At 38.7% G+C, this 24,747-nt stretch overlaps 1 protein-coding gene across 3 annotated transcripts in view; it reads left to right on the plus strand.

Annotated features, from left to right (window-relative positions):
* EPC1 (enhancer of polycomb homolog 1) overlaps positions 1 to 24,747 on the plus strand; it is a 94,930-nt gene that overhangs the window by 67,525 nt on the left and 2,658 nt on the right. For 2 of the 3 annotated variants that reach the window (XM_060162697.1, XM_060162680.1), the window contains exons 3-14: positions 8,585 to 8,730; positions 9,136 to 9,342; positions 9,720 to 9,868; positions 10,813 to 10,972; positions 11,981 to 12,157; positions 12,245 to 12,334; positions 12,417 to 12,565; positions 14,153 to 14,505; positions 22,310 to 22,428; positions 22,509 to 22,595; positions 23,426 to 23,567; positions 23,677 to 24,040. In XM_060162697.1, the coding sequence (XP_060018680.1) occupies positions 8,585 to 8,730; positions 9,136 to 9,342; positions 9,720 to 9,868; positions 10,813 to 10,972; positions 11,981 to 12,157; positions 12,245 to 12,334; positions 12,417 to 12,565; positions 14,153 to 14,505; positions 22,310 to 22,428; positions 22,509 to 22,595; positions 23,426 to 23,567; positions 23,677 to 24,040 (2,143 nt within the window). The remainder of the gene's footprint in view (positions 1 to 8,584; positions 8,731 to 9,135; positions 9,343 to 9,719; positions 9,869 to 10,812; positions 10,973 to 11,980; positions 12,158 to 12,244; positions 12,335 to 12,416; positions 12,566 to 14,152; positions 14,506 to 22,309; positions 22,429 to 22,508; positions 22,596 to 23,425; positions 23,568 to 23,676; positions 24,041 to 24,747) is intronic. The other variant, XM_060162687.1, reaches the window with a different exon arrangement.

Below are 24,747 nucleotides of genomic sequence, written 5' to 3' on the forward strand. Positions count from 1 at the left end.
CCCTGGCAACCACTAGTCTGTTCTCCATCTCTGTAATTATGTTTGTTGATGAAGGTAACATAGATGAAATCATGCAGTATATATCCTTTTGAGACTGACTTTTTCCTCTTAGCATAGCCTCCTTGACGTTCATCCAAGCTGTTGCATGTATCAGTAGTCCTTCTTTCCTCTTGCTGAGCAGTCTTCCGTGATCCATGTGCACTGCATGTTTCACTGCTCACCCACTGAAAGACATTTGGGTAGTTTCCAGATTTTAACTATTGATATTTCAAATAAAGCTGCTATGAGTGTTCATGTACAGATTTTTGAGTGAACGTAAATTTTTATTTCTCTGGCTTAATTACCTTAAGAGTAGTTGCTGGGTCATACATTTTTAGTTTGACAAGAACGTCTACACTGTATCCCAGAGTGGAGGTACTGTTTTACATTATCATCAGCAGTGTGTGTGTGATCCAGTTTCTCCTGTATCCTTGCCAGCATTTGAGGTTATCACTTTTTCATTTTAGCCATTCTAATAGGTGTGCAGTGATATCTCATTGTACTTTTTTTTTTTTTTTTTTTTTTGCGGTACGCGGGCCTCTCACTGTTGTGGCCTCTCCCATTGTGGAGCACAGGCTCCGGACACGCAGGCTCAGCGGCCATGGCTCACGGGCCCAGCCGCTCCACGGCATGTGGGATCTTCCCAGACCAGGGCACGAACTCGTGTCCCCTGCATCAGCAGGCGAACTCTCAACCACTGCGCCACCAGGGAAGCCCTCTCATTGTACTTTAAATTTGTGTTTCTCTAAATGGCTAACATGTTAAACGTCTTCTCATGTGTTTGCCATCTATATATCCTATTTGGTGAAATCATCGCACAGGTCTTTTGCCCATTTTCTAATTAGATTGTTTATTTTAATGTTGACTTTTGAGGATTTTGTTTTGTTTATATATTCTAGACACACACCTTTGTCATATGTGATCTGGAAATATTTTCTCCCAGTATATAATTTGTCTTTTCATTCTCTTAACAGATTTTCACAGAGCAGAAGTTTTTAATTTTGATGAGATCCATTTACCAATTTTCCTCTTACAGTTCATGATTTTGGCATCAACTCTAAGAATACTCTTTGTTTTGCCTGGGGTCCAAAGATTTTGTCCTATGACCTGTTCTGGAAGTTTCACAGTTTTACATTTTACATTTTTTTTAAATTTATTTATTTTATTTGTTTTTGGCTGCGTTGGGTCTTCGTTTAGTTGCAGCGAGCGGGGGCTACTCTTTGTCTAGTTGCAGCGAGTGGGGGCTACTCTTCGTTGCGGTGCACAGGCTTCTCACTGCGGTGGCTTCTCTTGTTGCGGAGCATGGGCTCTAGGTGTGCGGGCTTCAGTAGTTGCGGCACGTGGGCTCAGTAGTTATGGCTCGTGGACTCTAGAGCACAGGCTCAGTAGTTGTGGCGCACGGGCTTAGTTGCTCCTCGGCATGTGGGATCTTCCCGGACCAGGGCTCGAACCCATGTCCCCTGCATTGGCAGGCGGATTCTTAACCACTGCACCACCAGGGAAGTCCCTTCCTTTTACGTTTAAGTATGTGATCAATTTTGAGTGTGAGGTTTAGGTCATGGTGTTCCCCCTGCCTCCATTCTGGGTATCTAATTGTTCCAGCACCATTTATTGAAAAAGTGATCCCTCCTCCATTGATTGCTTTTGCTTCTTGGCAAGAAATTAATTATGCATGTTGATGAGTCTCTATTTCTGGCTTCTGTTCATCCACTATTCCACTGATTTCTGTGTTTATCCCGAGACAGTACCACTGTCCTGATTACTGCAGCTCTATGATAATCCTTAACATCAGGGAGAGTACTTCCTCCTTTATTTTTCTCCTTCAAGATTGTTTTGGGTATTCTAGGGCTTTTCCCTGTAAATATTACAATAAGTTTGTATCTGCAAAGAAACCTGCTGAGGTTTTGATAGAAATTGCACTTAACCCTATAGATCATTGTAGGGAGAGCTGACATCTTTCCTGTGTTGAGTCTTCCAGCCCACGACCACTGTGTGACCCTCCAAGTATTTAGGTCTTCTTTGATTTCTTTTATAAAGTTGACACTTTTTAATTTTCATCATAGAGAGCCATGGTTTTTTAGTACTTTTTTTTAGATTTATACCTGTTTTCTTTGGAACAATTGAAAATGGTATTGCACTTTTGATTTTGGTTTCCACTTTTTCATTGTATACAGAAATACAGCTTAATTGTATGTTGAGCTTATGTCCTGTGGCCTTAACTGAAATTACATATTAGTTCTTGGAGATGTTTGCAGATTCTTTGGGATTTTCTGAATGGAAAATCATGTCGTAGTCTGCAAATAGAAATGGTTTTGTTTTTCCTTTCCAACCTGTATGTCTTTAATTGCTCTTTCTTGCCTTAGTATAGTGGTTAGAACTTGAATATGATTTTAAAATAAGAATGGTGAGAGCAGACATCCTTGCCTTGTTCCTGATCTTAGAGGGAAGGAATCTAGTCTTTCACCATTAAGTATTATGTCACCTGTAGGGTGGTTTCTTTTTGTAGTTGCTTCTATGAGATTGAGGAAGTTCCCCTGTATTCCTAGGGTACTGGCAGTTTGTGTCATGACTGTTGAATTTGTCAAATGCTTTTTCTGCATCAATTGATAAGGCCATGTGATTTTTTTTTTCCTTCTTTAGCCTTTGATATGATAGGTTGTATTGGTTGGTTTTCAAATATTGAACCAGCCTTGCATACCGGGAATAAATCCCACTTGGCTGTGGTGTATTATTTTTTTCATACATTGTTGGGTGGGATTTTATTGAGGAGTTTTGCATCTAAATTCATGAAAGATATTGGCCGGTAGTCTTTTGTGTTTGTGTGTGTGTGCTCTGCCTTGTCAGGTTTTGGTATCAGGGTAATACTGGCCTCATAAAACAAGTTGGGAAGTGTTCCCTCTTATTTTCTGGAAGAAATTGTGTAAAATTGATGTTAATTCTTTAAAAATTGGTATTGGCTTTTAGTATACTACAATACACAAGAAAAGGCTAGTTATACTGTAAATTTCTGCAAAGTTAAAATTGAATCTTGAATGCCAGGTGGTCTAAGAAGTTGCTTATGAAGGGTACATTGCCTTGAATTATGTATGTAGACCGGTTCATTTCAATTCTCATAATTTCTATTTTGTAAAACTCTTAAACTAATTTACACAAACTGCTCCTTGGAGTTTTAAAGATGATAATTAGTATTGCCTAAAAAAGTAATGATAAACACGTTTGAGAATTATTGCCTGTTATATTCTCCTTCCACCCCAGAGTTACAATGCAAATTACTTATAGGCTCTGGGAATTGCGCAGTTAAAAAAGAAAGTTTCTTTTAACCTAGCATTTTCAAAATATATTCATTACATGTTATCTGTTAACATTTCATTGACCATTTATTTGGAAAATCTCAACGTTTTTCTTGTCTTTTAACAGGCTTAGGAAAGAGAGCATAATTTTCTCCTATCAGAGCTGTAAAGGCAGAAACCTGTATTAAAACCATCATCCCCTTCTTATAGTTCCAAACTGTGGTTACTTTTCTAAACTATTTCAGAGTGCTATTCAACATCTCCTGCTCCACAGGGTCTTAATGCTGTTTCTCTTTTGATTGGTGATCTGGAAGCCTTCTAGACTGTACAGCTAGGACTTCTCCTTTCCTATTCATACTGGCAGAAAGGACAAAAACAGTTCTGACCAGGATAGGCAGGAACAATTCTCTCTCCCCCTTCCCCTTTGCACTCGGGTCTCAAGGTTCTCTCCTGTTAATCCTCAAAGGAAATCTTTTTTTATCAGGCAGTCTTGGTGTATATTTGAATATGTATATATGTGTGTGTATAGATACAGATCTGTGCATTTCCGGTTCTGTCCACTGGTAGAGCCAAGAAGCAAAAAATACTCAGTAGCAATAAGCACACCTAGCACCTATTCCCTGATCTGTTCCCTGCTAAATAGGGCCAAGAATATGCAGAGAAATGGCTGATCCCAGGGCTGGGGCAGGATAAGTACAAGATAAACCTGGAACATCTTGTTATGCCAGAAATTAAGAACTCACAAAAATGGCAGAGGCATATTCCACTGGCTAATTTAGGGACATTTTAAGCAGTGAAATAATTGGGTACAGTGAACGACTTATAAACATGGAAAAAGTAGGAATTCATTATCACCACACTGGTAATAAGCCGTGCTAAATGGGGGCTTGTTACTGTTACCAGAAGTGTAGTCTCGTGGTTTTACAGTACAGAACGTCAAGAGCTGAACGGTGCTGTGCGAAGAGACTGCTGGAGAATCATCTTCGCACTAAGTGCGACCGAGATTGAGCACACAAGAATCGCCAGTGTGTGCTCTCTGTAAGGGGAAATTCTCATGAGGGTCAGGACATTTCCATGGCCTTAAACTCTCCCCACAAACTGCTCATTAGTTACGGCGGCAGGTGGGGGCGGCAGTTATACGGTGGGGTAATGGGGCAATACCTTGACTGGTGGTCACAGTTATCACCACTTATGAGAAACAGATGAACATCGTGTGCCTCTAGGTGTGAGACCCTGGGAAGGACTAAGAATAAAGTCAAGTGGTGTGGCAGCTAAGAGAGTATAACCTAATCACAGTGGGGAAAATCCCACAGACACAGAGTGAGCAACCTGCTAGTAGTGGGAATGGTAATACTGCTGAAACAGACATCATCAGCGTCCTAAAAGACAGCGAAAGGCTGTGGAAATGTTCCAAAGTAAAGGAGGCTAAAGAGACGTCAGGAAAAATAATACCTGATCCCAGAGTGGTCGTGTACTGTAGTGGGAAATGTTATGAATTATTGGATCAGCTGGCAAAAGTGGAATATAAAGTTGATGACTGTACTGTGATTATGTGGAAACACACTCTGAAGTATTTAGCAGGAAAGAGCCATTATGAAGGTAATTTACCCTCTGGTGGCTCAAAATAGTGTGTGTGGGGTGTGTGCGGTGTGTGTGTGTGTATACACATGGAGGGGGAGAGGACACACACATGCAAGTGACAAAGCAAATGGAGTACAATTTTAACAGCAGGTGAATCTGGGTAAAGGATATGCAGGTGTCCCTTGTGCTGTTTTTATTTGGAGGCTTTTATAAGTTTGAATTTATTTATAAATAAAAAGATTTTTAAAAAACAGATCTTTATAGAGCCTCCTTTTGTTTATTACCTCTCAGAACAGATGTGTCCTTTCTTTATGCCCTGAACCTGAAAGATTACATTTTCTCCTTCCCTTTCCCCATTATTCTTCTGGTTTTACTTTCTCACAGATAAAATCTATAGCATCAACCAACCGTGCAGATATAGCAGAACTTTATCTACAAAGGACTTCATATGTAGGATTTCAAATCTTTCAGATCTGGGATTCTCTGTTTACTGTCCCCAGGTACATTCTAGAAGTGACTCAGTAGTTTATAAATATAAAGAAGTTGAAGAATTTCATGATCTAGCTAGCCAGTGGTCGCTTTTGTCTTCTTAGGTCCAAGCAAGGATGTCAAATACCTACCACCGCACAGTAAATACCACTATTATGATGGTCTTTTCTGCTGCCCAGAATTTATTCCAGGGTCTTTGCAAGTAGCTGTTACCAGTCATGGGGAGCTAGTGCTTGAGCGGAAACCTGTGTGCCCTCCCTGCTGTGGGAGGTTTCTCCTCAGCCTCGAATACTGTGCCTTCTTTTCCATCAGGAGTTCTATTCTGTTCCCAGTCTACGTTTTGTGCCATTTTGGGGACCTAAATACCCTTTCACTATTTGCTTCCTGTAATTTAAAAATGCTGCTTGGAGTTACGGACATACCTACCTATGCACACTTAGTATGAGCTGTAATATGGCATTTGTTACATAGACTTTTATATGCATTTCACCTTTACTACTGGACTCTAAGCACAGTGGTTTGTACCACTTTGTATCTCCTTTAAAATAATCTAATCAATTTACGTGTACTGTTGTGTTCTTTTTATTAGGTTTATTTTCTATAAAATTTTCTCCTCCATCTCTATAGAATACTGTATTTTGTTTACCCGTATACATATCTGGGTTTATCTCTAGCAGAATGTTTTAAACAGAGTCAGCTTCTACTGTATGTCTCCCATAGTTAACAATTATTGGCTAACTAGGGCTCACTGTAATTGGTAGAACTCAATTAGAAGAGGCAACTCATTTGCCTGTTTCTCTTTAGACCTTGTTTTTTGCACTCAGTAACATGGCCCAGGAAATTTGAAGATATTCCTGTTTCTAGAACCATGATACATATGTTACATCTTTTTTTTTTTTTTTTTTTTTTTTTTTTTGCGGTACGCGGGCCTCTCACTGTTGTGGCCTCTCCCGTTGCGGAGCACAGGCTCCGGACGCGCAGGCTCAGCGGCCATGGCTCACGGGCCCAGCCGCTCCGCGGCATGTGGGATCCTCCCGGACCGGGGCACGAACCCGCGTCCCCTGCATCGGCAGGCGGACTCCCAGCCACTGCGCCACCAGGGAAGCCCCATATGTTACATCTTTATCAGCTGCAGCTGAGCTATCAGTTGGACATTTGGCTGAAGCCAAATTACACTTCAATCATTGGCTGTGGTTTTTTGGTCACATGAAATCCTAAAGTGAGTTTTTACATGTTAGCTTTTCTCTAGGGTTTTAATATTTTATATCTGAACAAGATTTGGTTCTCCTCTTCTTTGAAGGTCTTAGATGTGTTTGCATTAACTGAAGAAAAGCTTCTGGCACAGGCAAGAGCAGCCTCTCAGGTACTTGGTCACTTCAGTGGCGAAGACATAGAGCTCCCTAGGGCGGGAATCTTCCTTTCCCATCTCCTGAGTTTGTTGCATGTGACTTGTCATTGATGATATAAGGTATGCCAGAAGTATGTCAAGTGTATCTTGATAATGCATAAGTAAGGTGATACTAGGTAGGCTTGTTTAGTTTTTATGAATAATTAAGCTTTGTAAATGTGATTTGCTCTAAAAGAAAAATAAATTTTATAGTGGAGGGTGCCAAAGCAATGTATGAACGAGACCCTACACGCGTATAAAGTACACCCTTAAGTAGGCGGAACACTGATAGTTGGGCCCTGTCGGTTTGGCTTTCTGGATTATCTGGATCGCCCTCTTTAATAGAACTTCCAGTGATGATGGAAATGTTTTTATAATCTGTAGCGTCTGGTAACAGCAGTAACCACTAGCCACATGTAATACTTAGCGCTTGAAATGTGGCTACTGAATTTTGCATTAATTTAATTTAAATCTAATTGGTCATACGTGGCTGGTGGTTACTCCACAGATGTGGATTTTTTTGGTTTTTTTTTTTTTGCGGTACGCGGGCCTCTCACTGCTGTGGCCTCTCCCGTTGCGGAGCACAGGCTCCGGACGCGCAGGCTCAGCGGCCATGGCTCACGGGCCCAGCTGCTCCGCGGCATGTGGGATCTTCCCGGACTGGGGCACGAACCTGTGTCCCCTGCATCGGCAGGTGGACTCTCAACCACTGCGCCACCAGGGAAGCCCATTAATCCAACAGTTTTAAACCACTTGGGAATCTCCAAAATCTCTGTTTACATTGCAACAGCAAACAGAATTAGATGGTGGAAAATCATTGAAGGGCTGATGGTACAGGAAACATGGGTGCAGAGAGGGTAACTTATAGAGATTTTTATGAAGGATCTGAATGTTCATTTATTTTAATTAGGAATGTTACAGAAGTGTGATACAGGTCAAAATGAAAATGAAGCATAACGTTATAGTTGCACAAATATTCGTTGGGTTCCTATGGGCCAGATACTGTGTCAGTCTTGAAGCAGGGATGGCACATGTGGGGCAGGCAGGGTCCCCCTCCTTGTTCCTGTCACAGGTGTCACCACGCTGACTGCAGATGTTTTCAGGGTTTTTTCCCACTTGAATAGAGTCAATATCCAAATGCTTTTCAGTAGAGTACTGCGTGCAGAGTTGGTGTACAAGATGAACATGTTTACTGCCTCTGCACTGACGTACAGAGATGGATAAGACACAGTGCTTCCTCTCTGGGAGATCAAGCACATTCGAGTGCTTAACAAATAAGATTGTAAAGTAAAAAGGGGAGTGATCTAGAACAGGCTTTTTTTAAAAAAATTATTTATTTATTTAAATTTGGCTGCATTCGGTCTTTGTTGCTGTGTGCTGGCTTTCTCTAGTTGTGGCGAGCGGGGCTATTCTCTGTTGCGGTGCACGGGCTTCTCATTGCGGTGGCTTCTCTTGCTGCGGAGCACGGGCTCCAGGCGCGTGGGCTTCAGTAGTCGTGGCATGTGGGCTCAGTAGTTGTGGCGCACAGGCTTAGCTGCTCCGCGGCACATGGGATCTTCCGGGACCAGGGCTTGAACCCGTGTCCCCTGCATTGGCAGGCGGATTCTTAACCGCTGCGCCACGAGCGAAGTCCCTTCTTTCTTAAACTTTAAGTGTGGGAAGCTTAGATTGTTTGTGAGTCTGAAAACACAGTCTTTAAAAACTCTTTCCTGTTTCTTTAGAGATTGTCCAAACACCCGCGAGAGGCTTTGCCCGTGTGTTCACACAGTAAATGGTTGCTTGTGGTTTCTTCTGTCAGCTTTTAGTTTGGATGCTGAGCAGCCCGATTACGATTTGGATTCGGAAGATGAAGTCTTTGTGAATAAACTGAAGAAGAAAATGGACATCTGCCCACTGCAGTTTGAGGAGATGATTGACCGTCTAGAAAAAGGCAGTGGTCAGCAGGTACAGCTTCATTGTATATATATTAAGTGTGTGTATATGTCTATATAAATCTCTCTTCCATATGGAAACAGTGTAATGCTGGGGAGAGGGTAAGCAAGCAGGCTCCGGACAAGCATGAGTTCATGTCTTATCTCTGCCCGTTACTGGCCTGTGTAATATTCAGCATGTTTAAATTTCTCTGTGCCTCTCTTTCCCCATCTGTAAAATAGATGGATAAACATTGCAGGATTGTTGCAAAAATTAAATAATTTATATACAGCATCTAGCTCATGGTCTGACATGTACAAGGTGCTCAGCATGTCTGTTGTTACTGCTGTTGTTTTGATTATTGTCATTTAAATTTGCAGGTACTTTTGAGCCTTTTATTTGTATTATGTGAAAATGACGTAATGATTTTACATTTAGCCAGTCAGCCTGCAGGAAGCCAAACTACTGCTGAAAGAAGACGATGAGTTAATTAGGGACGTTCACGAGCACTGGGTCAGACGGAGAAGAGACTGCCGAGGGCCGGCCCTCATCCCAGCAGTGAAACAAGAGAAGCGGGATGGCTCCAGCACAAATGACCCTTACGTGGCCTTTAGAAGACGTACCGAAAAAATGCAGACTCGAAAAGTAAGAGAACCTGGGGAAATTCTGTAGTAATGTTTTTGATGTAAGAAAATTTATTTATAATTATCAATTATCTCAGTATCTCAAGGCTGTGTTTTAATTTGTGTTTAGACAGACTTTCTATATATTGTAATGAAAAATATTAATTTAAAATGTCAGCCTTAAAATTCATTAGAGTTATTAATGATATATTTTAATGTTAATCCATTAAAAACCATATTCAAAATTGATTTCCTGGTAATCCGTGTTCCATTTCAGTGTCTTTAAATTCTCATCTCACCCTTCAAATATATATATTCTTATATATCACTAGCTATACTCAGAATGCCAGTAGTCAGAAATGCTTATTGACATTAAACAAAGCGAATTCACATTTACAGAATCGTAAAAATGATGAAGCCTCTTACGAAAAAATGCTTAAGCTGCGTCGAGATCTGAGTCGGGCTGTTACTATTCTAGAGATGATAAAAAGAAGAGAAAAGAGTAAAAGGGAGCTATTGCACTTAACACTGGAAATTATGGAAAAGAGGTAAAGTATATTTTAATAGCATTAGCAGCGTGGTACCATTAGAATTTTGTGTAGAGTTAATTTATGTCCTAAGCAATTATCTGTAACTCCAGAAATATATTCTTTTAATAATAGAGACTACTGAAATGTGTGCTGTGGTATGCTTTGTATATTTTTACATACGTTCCTCTCTTTATTTTCACTTTTAAAGTGACTGGGTTCAGTAAAATTAAGTTATTAAGTTATGCCAGGTATTTACATTTTGGAATCATATTCTTTTGCCCTTACTTGAGTTGTGTGCAGGGCTGTGAGGGAGAGAACATTTGTCACTTCTAAAGCTTTTATTTTATTTACTAGATGGTACTGAATTTTTTCTTAACACTTAACTGAGCTTTTTAACAGGGAAGTATAAAAAGGGGAGAGGGCAAGGCCCATAATCTTAACACTCAGGTAATCCTTTAGCAGGGAGCACAGTGAAAACTTCAAGCCTCACTCCCCTATTTCGTAGTCCCTACTCCCAAAGAAAACCACTAATCAGTTTATTGTGATTCATTTCAGAAAAGTTAGTTGTATAGCACAGGCAACTCAAATTAGCAGAAAGTTCCTCCGCACCATTTTAGGCATGAATTTCAACATCTCCACCGAATCTTTCACCAAAATTGCTATGTTAAAATTTAAACCTTTGTTTTCTTTCCCACAGTTACCTATTAATGGTGCCAAGATAAAGCTATAAGCCAAAAAGCAAAAGAAAGAATAGGAATTATGTAATCTTTAGTTTTAATAAGCATTCAGCAAATAGTTTACCTGTAATGTTACCTTATAATATAATATAATATATATAATATAATATATATAATAAATATAATGTTACCTTATAATAGTTATAGTTCAGTTAGTTATTAGTTGTCACGAGGATGAGTACTTCCTGAACTAACTTTTTCAACTTCCTTTCTTTGCCGTTTCAGGTATAGTCTGGGTGACTACAGTGGCGAGATCGTGTCTGAGGTCATGGCGCAGAGACAGCCCATGAAACCTGCTTACTCCATCCCCGTTGTCCCCCTCACCAACAGCGGCCAGTTCAAACACCAGGAAGCCATGGACGTGAAGGAGTTTAAAGCTAATAAGGTGATAAAAATTTCTGTGGGCGGTAGTAGCTGATAATGTTGAGTGGTATTTTATCACTAGATTCAGAGTGAAAAAGAAAAAATGTGTATATAAACTCTACCGTGAAAGCCAGCTTTTGGTTTAAGACTGGCCTTTAGATATAGCAGTAGAACTTGTAAAGAGAGATACCTTATAGTTTAATAATTAACTTTTCTTTAAAAACCGTAATGCCATAAACTGCATAAATCTTGGTATAAATATTTATGTCAGCCGTGATACCTGCCATAATCTTTTTCTTCCTAACAAATATCATTTCTGCCTCTGATCTTTCTTGCCTGTTGCCTGTACCTCAAATTCATACCTCTCCTAGCCTCTGCCCTCACCTGCCATACACATTTCTAACATGCACTGTGTTCATTGCTCTGTCACTCTTGCCTCTGTGTTTTATTCCCATGTTGTTTCCCTATATAATGATTTCATATCTTTATCCTCTAAAACTGCTCGCAATTCTCTCTCATTGTTTAGCTAGCAAGTCCTTACTACTCTTTATTTTTTTAATATCTCAGCATTATGGATTTATTTTTCACTATGTTAACAGTTATCTGAAGTTTGCTTTGTGTATATGTTTCATTATTACTTTCCCAATATTGATTTGTTAATTCTTTAGAATAAAGACTAGACATCCCTTTTTAAAAATGCTCCCCTAGAATTTTCATAGAAAACTAAGAAACAGATACAGGAGCCAGCAGTAAATACTAATTGTTGTTCAAGGATTTCAGCAGCTGGAGAACTTCTGTTCTCTTCTTTTACTTGATTATGATTATGTTTAGGTTGTAGAAACATATTCCTGTTTTCACAGAGACCAACCTCTAAGACTTTACAATAGAAGATGACAGAATGTTAAGGGTCTTGTATCTCTTATGAGTGGGAATGCCTTCATTTTAGCAGTAAACTTATTTTTAAAACTCCCCCCAAACTTTCAGTTTGTTGAACATGGTTTCTAGTGTGTAATTCATGACTGTATTGCAGCAAGATAAGGCCGAGCTTATCCGACCTAAGCGTAAATATGAAAAGAAGCCCAAAGTCTTACCTTCGTCTGCTGCCGCCACTCCTCAGCAGGCCGGCCCCGCCGCGCTGCCTGGCTTCAGCGCTAAAGACCTGAACCAGTATGACTTTCCCAGCTCAGACGAAGAGCCTCTCTCCCAGGTCAGTGTAAGCATTTCTGATTTCTCATGAACACACACGAGGAATGTGGGAAGGCACATGTTCTGACGCACTTCCTTTTATTCAAAGGTTCTGTCTGGCTCTTCGGAAGCTGAGGAAGAGAATGACCCCGATGGTCCTTTTGCTTTCCGTAGGAAGGCAGGCTGTCAGTACTATGCTGTAAGTTTCGGGCTCTCTTTTTAAGTAACAGACTGTTCACCTGGAGCCGACAAAAAAAATAATCCAGAGTTTTCTTTTTAAGCCTCACTTAGACCAAACTGGCAACTGGCCTTGGACTAGTCCTAGCGACGGAGGATTAGGGGATGTGCGATACCGCTACTGCTTGACCACCCTGACCGTGCCCCAGAGGTGTATCGGATTTGCACGAAGACGGGTTGGGCGCGGTGGAAGGTAAGGTGCTTCTGTGTTCCTAGCAGAGGGATGTTTTAGATGGTGGGCAATGGGATCTAAAGCTTAAAGTGAGGTGGTCCTTCTGAAGAGCTCGTTTTGTTTGTTCCTGTCTGCTATTCTTAACTGATTTTTTTGACTGAGATACTTCACCACTTTGTTACCTGTTTCTTATACAACCGTAGCTTTTAATGCATAACTAATGGTTCCCTAACGGATCTGCTTTTCTTCCCAAGATTGAAAGCCTCCGAGATAGATGAAGGCAAGTGTAAATCAGGATTACAAAAAATCGTTTTAGGAGTTCTGAGAGATATTGAGAAAAAGGATTAAATAAGCTCAGAAGTGTCATATAACTGGTACCCTGAGTTAACTCGCCAGTGGAAAGGCTCCAGGGCCCATGCAGGACCTGATCTTTGTTTAGACCTGATAGAGCCCTTCATATTCTGGGTGCCTTTATGTGTGAAGTTGTTTGTGGGATGGGGGAGGAGTTGCAGAACACATGAAAGCGAAGGAAAAGAAAGGCACTCGTATAATATTAGTGAAAAAAAATTAAAAGGCAAAACAGGTAAATCATCAAGGTGCTTTGAGGAAGAAAGCTAAGGGTATAATTTACAGTCAGTTAATGACTTATACACATTTCTTTCATTTTTGAATCTTTTTTTGTTTGTTTGTTTTTTGGTTGTTTTTTTTTTGCGGTACACGGGCCTCTCACGGTTGTAGCCTCTCCCGTTGCGGAGCACAGGCTCCGGACACACAGGCTCAGCAGCCATGGCTCATGGGCCCAGCTGCTCCGCGGCATGTGGGATCTTCCCAGACTGGGGCACAAACCCGCATCCCCTGCATTGGCAGGCAGACTCAACCACTGCGCCACCAGGGAAGCTCTTATTTTTGAATCTTGATTGCAGTTATTATCACTTCACCGTTAGTTTAGAATTATCCAGTCACTAAAATACATTTTATTAAGTGCTTTTTCAACCCCGTCATTATGTTGACATCATAGTAGTGAAAATTCTCTACATTGGCTATATTTTATTTGATACTAGCATGAGTCAGTGTTAACATCCTAAGATGGAATCATTTATAAGGTTTATATAAATAAAATGAAAATATATCCTCTCGAGTGGTAGCTTCAAATATTTTGTCTATAAAAAATTTTAATAGTGTAAAATATCCAAAGATCACATACCTTGTACTGCTTTTCTCCTACCCACCCCCTCCAAAAAAAAAAATGAAGTTTTTGCTTAAATAAAGAACAGATATGTTAGCAATATTTCATGAATGTTTTGGTGCTTTATAATGGAAGTGAAAAATCAAATTCACTTGTATGCAGTAAAGCCAAATGTGGAACTGTTAGAAGACTCCAGCTGTGTAAGATGGGTCGTATACCTTATTCTTTAAGGCGGATTACTTTCTTCTTTAATCGAATCATTATAAAGTGAAAGAACCTTAACAGAAATTGAGATTTTAGCCCATAGAGCCAAATAACGAAATAATCAAATTTATAGCTCTTAAATATTCAGTATGAGGTGGCTTTGGGGGACTTGGGGGAGTAGCTGTTTTACATGTCTGTTTGTGCCTTATTTTTAACAGGGTCTTACTGGACAGAGCTCACTCGGACTATGACAGCATGTTTCGCCATCTGGATTTGGAAATGCTTTCCTCACCACAACATTCTCCAGTCAATCAGATTGCCAATACCTCAGAAACAAATACCTCGGACAAATCTTTCTCTAAAGACCTCAGTCAGATACTAGTCAATATCAAATCATGTAGATGGCGGCATTTTAGGCCTCGGACACCATCCCTACGTGACAGTGACAGTGATGGAGTCTCCTGTAGAAAATGGTATCGGAGTGTAAGTCGAACAGGAGCAGCACAGCCCGGGACCCAGACATGCAGCGCCTCTGCGCAGAGTAAAAGCGGCAGTGGCTCAGCGCACTTTGGTATGTTCATTTGTTACAACGTGCGTTTCTGTAGAAGCACCGGGTTCATCAGTTTTTGGAATATGTGGTCTATTATACTTACAGCTAAAAGTCCTTTTCTCTTAAAATAGAACTTTTTAAAAATCAAGGTTTAAGTATTTATTTGAGTCCTGATTGTACGTGTGTCTTCGTTTAAACATTTCCACATACATAAGATGTTTACTGCTATTTAATATATGACATTTGTTTCCTGGAAATACTTTGTGAACTGCCAACCAAGACCCAACTATTATGTTTCAAATAATAAAAAAAAGAAAATGGACCATAAGTTGATAGTGTTTTATATTTGGATACTTTTCTGGTCTTTTACTTAGACTGCTTTAAAGTAAGCCAGCAAGTCGATAGATATACAAGCTTTCTGTGCTTACACATTCATTCAGAATAACTTGTGAGAGGGAAGCTAATTTTTCAAAGAACAATGTTTGTGTAAGGATTATTTTAATAATTTTGGAAACATTTTCAGGTAATACCTACTTTAGCATTAGGCCTACATTGTGAAATGTGTCTAAAATAAATGCCATCTACTTAAAATATTCTTCAAAGTTTAGTTTTCTGTTTTAAAGCAAATATCTGTTGTTTGAGGCTTGTAGATGATAGAAATTCACTGTTAAAATTGTCATACAGATTTTTATAAAGATGTTTATTCTGTCCCCCTAATTATCTGGTAAGGCTACAGTTAAACCTAATAAATATGAAAATGTGCTGCTTATTCTTGAAGACCTTCAGAAAAGGTTCCATAAACTAATTTACTTTGTGTTTAGAAATAAAGTACTTCTGCGGAGCGGAAGTCGTTCAACTCATAAGAAAAATAATAACATTTCAGAAATCAAGTAGAAGATAATCTAACTTAGTCTGAGGCCTACCTAACAGATTATTTATAATCCCATTAATTTCAGAGTCTATATCATGAAGAGTCAGTTTCTCTCTGCTTTTATAGTCTTAAAAATCAAAATGAAGAATTTTTCAGTATGAAGGAGGACATATATTGGTGTGAGTGTAGAGATTTTAATAGTATAAACTTGTAATATGTTTCCCTGATAAAGATTTTTCAGTTGTTTAAAATTCTTTTGAGACTAGACGTAGGAAATAGGCTTGTTCTGTCAATTCCTCGTCTTCTCCACCTCTTAAAATAAAGTCATATAACTATCCTAAGGCTCTTACAGTGATTTTTTTTAATGTAAATTGTTTGCCATACTACTTAAGTAGCGTTGATACTGTAAAACTTACTTGATTTGTGTTCGCCGAAGCATATTAAAAGGTGAACATGGAACAGTAGTATTACCAAAAGTATAGCTGAAAAAAATCTTTAATAACCGTATAATTTTCTTTTTAATCATTTCCTCCCCCTGTATATGTGATAAAATTAAATGGGTTTATCAATTTTTTCCTGTTGCATCTAATTGTTTTCAATTTTCCCTTAAATTTTACTAGATCTTCCTGTATAGTTAGAGAATAGATACCTGCAGGTTGCTTTAGGGTAGTGCTTCATTCTTTCATGTTTGTGGATATTCCAGAAACCTAAAGCTTTTCTCTTTGTGCTCTATAAAGTATGTAACAGTGGACTCATATCATGTGTAGCTTTAACTTAAGGGAATTCAGCTATAGGCCCCTGGGGAAAAAAATAAAATTTTAGCAGTTCAGATATTATACAGGATTCTAAATAGAGTTGAACTAAAAGAGTGAGCCACGCTGGCAGCGGGAGAAGTGAGTCTATTACTGTTCCTCTTGCAGCGTCAGTGCCTGCATTGCTGCCTCGCTCTGTTAAGCATCTCATCTTGTCGATGTAATTGTAGTTTTAAAGATTTTTTTTTTTCATTTGGTGTAGCCCCCAGATACAAACCAAACTGCTCCATCCGGCATTCAGCCACAGAAACTCTGATCTAGCGTGATGCCAAAGGAAACGCGGCTGTGTCGGGCTTGTTGAAAGGAGGAGATGGACCCGTCGTGGTACACGCTAAAGGAATTTTTAAGGCTTAATTTTTACCACACTGACTTTAGAACTTAACCAGTCATTATATGACCTACGAGTCAGCTGATATACTTGCCTGCCGCCTAAGCCAAATATGTGGGTTTTGATTTAGCCATTTTTGATTATTCTATCATTGTTTTAAATATTAATATTTATGTGTATGCTGTGACATAGTGATGCCCTCTGGACTGATTGTCCCTTTTCTAATAAATAAGCCTCTATAAGGGCCTGTTCTCACTTTGAAATAGGAAATTCTAATGAGGCCGTCAGGAGCCATGTTTTTGGTAAAGGCCTGAGTTCTAACACGCCAGCTTTCGTAGCCTCTGTGTCAGCTGCTGCTTGGAGTCTTTTTTGCTTGCTTCCCTGTCTTGACCATTTTGCAGAGTTATGCAGTCAGACCAGTAGCCTGGTTAGTCAGTGCTAGAGTGCTTGGGCCTCTGGGTACTGTACAGCAGAATGACACAGTGTTAGAATTTTTAGGACTGGATTTTAGTACATAAGGGTAAATTGTGTATTTTAAATAATCTTTAGTTAATATGTGATTTGGACAGTTTCCAAATACATTTTTGTATTTTTTTTTTAATCTACAAAAATATCTTTGGGGAATTCCCAGGCGGTTCAGTGGTTAGGACTTCGCACTCTCTCCCTACCGAGGGCCCGGGTTCAATCCCTGCTCCGGGAAGTAAAATCCCACAAGCTGGGCGGTGCAGCCAAAAGAGAAAAGAAAAAAAAACTTTATTAAAAAAATCTTTGAAAGCTTAGTGTTTGTTCAGTGACTAAGTATTCATTTGCATGTGTTTGAGGGGATATCAGATTCAGAATTAATACCTTTTTTCATAATTAGGAAGGACTCTGTAATTCAGAAAGACTGAAAACAGAAAAGTGATTTTTTTTTTCCCCAGAAAAGTGATTTTAAAACCATTATATGTTCAGGATTTGAATTCCTAGTTCCCAGTGAAATTTCATCAGCATTTTAAGTCATTTTCCCAAACTCCCATATCTACAGTATAGATTTGGATTATTTTCATAAGTCAATAAGAAATTGTAGCAAGAATGATAGGTTCTAATAAGTCTCAACATCTGTAGCTTACTCAGCAGTGCGGTTTACTTCTATTTGTAGCATAAATTTTTAAAACATTTTTATTGGAGTGTATAGTTGATTAACAATGTTGTGTTAGTTTCTGCTGTACAGCAAAGTGACTCAGTTATACATATACATATATCTACTGTTTTTTTGTTTTTTTTTTTTTGCGGTACGCGGGCCTCTCACTGCTGTGGCCTCTCCCGTTGCGGAGCACAGGCTCCGGACACGCAGGCTCAGTGGCCATGGCTCACGGGCCCAGCCGCTCCACGGCATGTGGGATCTTCCCGGACCAGGGCACGAACCCGTGTCCCCTGCATCAGCAGGCAGACTCTCAACCACTGCGCCACCAGGGAAGCCCCTATCTATTCTTTTTCAGATTCTTTTCCCATATAGGTCATTACAGAGTATTGAGAAGAGTTCCCTGTGCTCTACAGTAGGTCCTTATTAGTTAGCATAAAATTTTAATATTACGGTAAAAAAGGAACTCTAGATTTGAACACTGAAGATTTTCATTGTTAGATTTTGTAGATTTGTGGGACCTTATCCTTACCTGGATGTGTTTCAAAACTCAGAATTACTTCCTCAGCAGATTCTGGAGTAACACCCATAGTGAAATACATTAATAGTTCTACAGTCGTGTAGTGAAGTGCGAGAATAGTCACACTCAGTGGAAAGTTTGACCACAAATAACCTCACATTCAAGATGTTTGCAGCCAAATGAATTCAGGTTTGGTCGTGTTTTGCCGTCATATGAATTACAACAAACTTTTGTTTTCAGATTGGCTGTTTTAGGTAACTGATACGTGCTCACGAACCTCCAGTCTGTCAGTTCAGGCTTACTGATGAGGCGGTCGTACTGTAATACTGTCTGGAGTCATTTCAGCTTATGTTTATTTCTTTATAGCTACCCTTCTCTACTGTATTAAAATAATTTTCTACCTGTGTACTGCTCAGAGAAATTTCTAATTGAGGAGTATCTTTTAAAGCAGGTGTTTGGGTTTGTTGGTTTTTTTTTTTTAACAAAATATACATTTTGGTAATCTAGAATCCATCTTCTCAAACTGAATTTTCAAATTGTTTACTTTTTCCTAAGTACCTGTCACCTCCCTCTCCCCACAGCCCTGCCGCCCCCTGTCATTCCATTGATCTGCTCCAGCTACAGGAATGTGACTTAAAGGCCAGCAGGCTGAGCACTAGGCCATTCCTGGCGCTGGTGTACCTCCTACATGATAGGTCCTTGCATAGGACGTGGACTCGTAAAGTTTTAGATTATTTCATCTAAATTCCTACCCCAGAGGATTGTTAGAAGCTACCCACAGAGCAGTGGTTTCTGGCCTCTGCCTCGGCACCTCTAGGGACAGATTAAAATTCAGCAACTTTCTAGATCAGGTTATTCTGCAGTTGGGAGTCTTGTTTAGAAAGTTTGTCCATATATCGAGCAAAAGCTGCCTCCTTAAATTTAAATCCGCAGGTCCTGTTTGCCCTTGGAAGCACACTGAGTATGTTTTCTTGCTCTCCCACATCATAGTGTCCTCCAGGTATTTGAAGTCCTGTCGTGCTCCTTCCCTGTTCTCAGCTTTTAATCTTGTCCCTCCCGTGACTCTGCTCCGCTCCCTAGACCCCTGTCTGTCAGATGCTCTATAGATGAGATTTCTTTTAAAGCATGATGCACACTGTTGGTACATAAAAAGTTTGATTATTTTTTGTAAATCATATTAAATCTAAAACAAACTTTTGTCTATTTCTTTTTATATTTAAAATCTCATTGGTTTGGGGGTAGTTTTGTTTCCCCTTCCACTACTAAATATCTTTGTGACCTCGGATGAAAGTTTCTTCATCTCTAGTGTGAGATTATAGAAGGAAATCACCAAGAATCCCTCCTGATCTAAAATTTTTTGGTCCTTTGAAATGATTCTGATTCTAGGTCTGGTGATCTGTCCACAAAACCACCTTGTCCATCTTTATGTGAATTGCAAACTTGACTACCACACAATATCTGGAGGTAGACATACAACCTAAAAACTTTACCTTGATAGAGATACAGGGAAATATGCTCATTTTTGTTTATTTCCACTTAGCATTTGGTTAGACTTTGCTCAGTTTCCTGTGTAAGTAATAGTGCAAAACCCAGCTCAGATTTTATTTGCCCAAATTTACTGCCTTACCTTTGTCCAAGCTTTCCTACTCATTCATACAGCCTTTTGGATTGGAATTTTATTTCTCAGAAGAAGTATAAAATCTTAGCATCTCATGGCTTGAAAAGGACTTTAATGATGACCTAATTTAATCTCGTGTATTTCAGATGAACATACTGAGCCCCAAACGATTAAATAACTTGCTTAGGTGAACTCAGCCAGTTATGACAGAGCTGAGAATGAAAGAAAAATCAAGACCTCTTGGCCCCTAGACCCATGGTTTTTATTACCATCACTTCTAGCTTATGTTACTCTGTGCATTTCTTCTAGAACATCTATCAAAAATGTCCAGGGGAAATTTTGATAACTAGACTCTGGAGTATAGAGATATGTAAGAAATAGGCTAACATAGGGATCTCAATGAGCGTTAGTGATCTAAAATGTCAGTTGCATTTTTATTTCTAAATCTGTATTTGGAGGAAGTTAACAGTTGTTAAAAAAAAAGTGAAATTCACAAAACCCTCAGAGACTGAGGACTGAAATGTTGATTTAAATAGGGAAAAAATATTTGGAACCTTTATTCAAATCGATTTCCAATTTAATATTGCCAATGTTTAAATTAAAACAAATACCAGCAGAATTCTGCAAAAGAATATTTTCATTCATATAAATGGAGTTTTGTATATAGATCTTTACAGTGAATGCTAAATTATTGTTTTCTAGATGTGTAATGACGTGACCTTCCAGAAATGGTCCTTTTTTTTCTTCTTCTTCTTTTTTTAAGTTTATTAATTATCTCCTACCAGGAAATTCAAGATTTAGGCAACGCACTCAAGCTTAGGAAATTAAAGTAGAAATCACAAAAACATATTAGCGAACCTGTCTAATAAATTAAGGATCTTTAGTTTTAAACAGTTGCTTTTATGGATTTTTTTTCAACATAGAGATATTATTTTAATTATAATCACTCTTTCAGGGCAGCTTTTTTTTTTTTTTTTCAAGTTCTGGTTTAACACGTTTCTGTTATATGGAAATGGTCACGTTGACAGAAAGTTTATGTCAATATTTAGGGATTATCCTATTATCAATAAAAGCTTTTTCCGGTAGAATTCAGATCTGAGAATTACAAACATAGTAGGAAGAGAAACTCATCAAAGGACATATATCAACTAAACAGATTTGTAACACCCAAAATAAGAAAATGAAAAGTAGAATTTTTCCAACAAGAAATTATTTTTTGCCTTTGTAACCCAAGAAATTAGTTCAGCGCAAGTATAAAAGCCTGTGTAACTTCTGAGGTTTTCTTAAACATTATTTCACAGTTTTCTGATTCGTTCAAAACGTGGTAGAATTTCTACTTAACAGCTATCTAAGCATTTTGTAGGTGTCCTAGGCAGAAGCCGTATCCTGGGGGATAAAGATTCTTATGAGTTATAAGTGAAAATTGCAAAACTTGATGAAGTAATACTCTAAAGAAATTTTCAAAATGTCTTTAACTAAAGACAACAAATTAGCTGACAGTATTTTGAAAACATTAAACTTTAGATTGAGGAAATATGCATGATTATATAGATTCCCTAGTACCCAGGGATGCATGATAACCCTTTTTTTTCTGTTTTAAATAGTTCTTACGCAACCATCACAGGCTTCTTAAAAGAAGCCTTAAAGTCAGATGTTGTGATTGTATGTGCTTTTTTTTTTTCTTTTTTTTAAATTGGCAAAAAAAAAAAGGAAAAAGAAAAAGAAAAAGGTTTCCTTTTTAAAAACTGCACACACTTTTTGGGGGAGTAATAAATGAACATTTTTTTGTTTGTTTTTTTTAGAACTGAGCTCTCCATAGACAAACATAAGTAGCATAACACAGTGTCTTTCCTCAGACATCATTCTGTACAGTAAACCAACATAAACATCTCCGTTCTTATTGACTGGATTTTTTCCAGGTGGGTTAATTGGGTGGGGAAAATTAATTAACCTTTGGAGCCTCTTTTCTTCCTGTTAAACTTAAAGGATGGGTTCTTTAAAAAAAAAAAAAAAAGTAATAAACCAACAACCTTATATTTCATATGAAGGAAATTTTTGTAATGACTAAAATTAGAAAATATGTAGAACAGTTAGTATTTCTACACAGAACTGCTAGGGATCATCTGAATGCATTGGGACAGTAGTATGAATAAACTAGAAACTAAATGGTGATTATCAGATTTCTTCTCAAGCTCAGTGCAAAGTTGAATTTCAAATAATGTGGATGAAAAAAGCTGGTATTACCTTTTACACTGTCTAGCACAAGTGTCACAGCTTACAAAAAGTAATGGTTTTGAAACTTGGGAAGTGAGCACTTCTCTTTCCTATGTGCAGCTCGGAAAGTTTCATTTTGTTTTCCTTTAAACTCAAGCCACTCTCGTTAAGTGTGGTTATAAAAATGCCGAAATTTTCATTCAGAAGTGATCTTTAACAGGATGCTAAAATGCTTTAATTCTGCGCAAATTTTTTCTTAAATGCTAAACTTTGTTTTAGTGTACTGTATGGTGCGCGTGATGGCTGTGCCTTTTTATAAAGTGTTTCTCATCTCATGTTCAGCGTTTACAGCCGAACAATACCAGCAACATCAGCAGCAGCTGGTACTCATGCAGAAACAGCAGCTTGCACGAGTTCAGCAACAGCAAGCAAGTAGTGATTCCTCCACCACCACGCCACAGGTGAGGGACTTGCCTGTCTTATGATTATCCCTCATGGTTTCCCACCAGAGTTCATCTCTAATTACCAACTGTTGTCATAGAGCCTTGCATCTAACCAGCAGGAAAGTGGCTTTCACCTGAACCTACATCATAGCCATTCTGTACAGGGTTTAGAAAGAACGTTCCAGGTGAGTATAGAAGCTGTTGCCCTCTGCTACCTATTTTAAAAAGTAAAACTAAAAAGCATAGTCAGATGAGATGAAGACCCTGTCTTCAAGTCTGACCTGTAGTTTGTGAATGTACCTCTTTCATATACAACCCCACCCAGCTCTCTATGTGGAGAGTTTTAATTATTATTAAAATTTATGCTAAAATAACCTCTTTTACTATTAAATCACTTTTGAGCTTAAAGCATGATAAATGTTTGCCACCTAAACATATTTAAGGCTTAACTAAAGGCTGAGATTCGTGTCTCTAAGCATCTTAGAGGAAAAATTCATTAAAAAAAATTCAAGACGCTTCTTAATTTCTAGGCTGAGTTAGAATGTGATGTTTTGTTCCTTCTGTTCCAAAGGGATAGTTATCTTACTGTCCCAAAGGTGCCTTTGGTCACGTGTGTATATGTATGTGTAAGTTAGATGAAGGAAGTTTTACATACTTATTCAGATTATATGAATTGATTCATTCATTGACTCATTCATTGCAAATCACTGAAATGTTTTACTAGCATATTTCGTGTCCAACACTTTGTGTTGGAGGTTTACTGTTTCCACCTTATAAAAGGTTTATTTTGGTAATTCCATATTATATATTGTCACATAAGAAGATCAAAATTCATAATCCTTGAGTTACAAGATGATTTGAACATTAATCCAATTTATGCCTGTCAGAGAGATGAAGATATTTCAGTGGTTTGCAACTTTCATTTATATTCAGACTGATTTTGGTAACCTGTGTAGCTTATAATAATTTGAGACTAAGTGATGCTGATTAGATTTGTGTTGTATTTTCTTTTTAGGGTTTTGTTTCCAAGACTTTGGATTCTGCCAGTGCTCAATTTGCTGCTTCTGCTTTGGTGACATCAGAACAACTGATGGGATTCAAGATGAAGGAGGATGTGGTGCTTGGAATCGGGGTGAATGGCGTCCTTCCAGCCTCAGGTAAAAGGATAAAGACGTTTGAGGTGTTTTGATAGTGTTTGTAACGTATGTCTGTAGTAAACAAGGAGCAGAGTTGCGGTTGTTCAGCTGCTTCTTTCCTTTTCCTTAGGAGTATACAAGGGCTTACACCTCAGTAGTACTGCACCCCCGGCACTTGTCCACACGAGTCCGTCGACAGCAGGGCCAGCTTTGCTACAGCCTGCGAACGCGACGCAGACAGCGGGTTCCCACAGTGCACCGAGTCACCCAGTGACTGCTGCCAGTTCTGCAACAACTCAGGTTCTGATTGGGAACAACATCCGATTAACTGTACCTTCATCAGTCGCCACTGTAAACTCTCTTGCCCCCATAAACGCACGACACATACCTAGGACTTTAAGTGCTGTCCCATCGTCTGCCTTAAAGCTGGCTGCCGCAGCAAACTGTCAAGTTTCCAAGGTCCCGTCTTCATCCGCCGTAGATGCAGTTCCACGGTGAGTAGTTATTTAAACCCAAAGTGTTTGAAAAATATGAAATCTGACTTAAATTCTCTGGCATTGCTCTCTACTTATTTCTTTGTGTTTTTTGCTCTTTTCCTTATATACATTAAAAATGTATAGATGAGAATTCCTTATTTATGTAAGAACTAAACAGATAAATGTTGTAATTCAATATTGCTGAGAATTTGAACTTTCAAGGGAGTATAGTGAATATTGCATGTATGATTGGGACATGACTTAGTATAATAAGAGCTTATAATAGTCTCACTCTTTATTTCACCTTTGGATCGAAGGAGTTCTCTTCAGAATGTTTCTCTTGCTTATGATTTCTTCCACAGCTTCTCACATAAAACCCGCCGTGGCTAGTACACTAATTAAGCCTCTCTTAATAGTGTAAATAATGTGAAGGGTTACAGTATTCATGCCGGGTCAACTTTTAATCAGACCGTTATTTTCTATGCTAACTTGTTTTCTTAGGTTTCAGTAGACAGTTTAGAATGTTTGCTCAGGCTCTATTCTGTTTTAAATATTAACGGGAATTAAAATCTTGCTGTCTACTTGAGGGGAAACAAAAAGAGAAAGACAGGAGTTTTCAGTTGAGGTAGAAGATGAGCATAAAAGTGTGAAAAGTTAAATAATATTACTTGTAAGTAATAGCTAAAAATTGTTCTAGAGGTATCACAAAATATAATATGCTTGTC

This window comes from Lagenorhynchus albirostris, chromosome 1 (genome assembly GCF_949774975.1).
Source record: "Lagenorhynchus albirostris chromosome 1, mLagAlb1.1, whole genome shotgun sequence".
Classification (NCBI taxonomy): Eukaryota; Metazoa; Chordata; class Mammalia; order Artiodactyla; family Delphinidae; genus Lagenorhynchus; species Lagenorhynchus albirostris.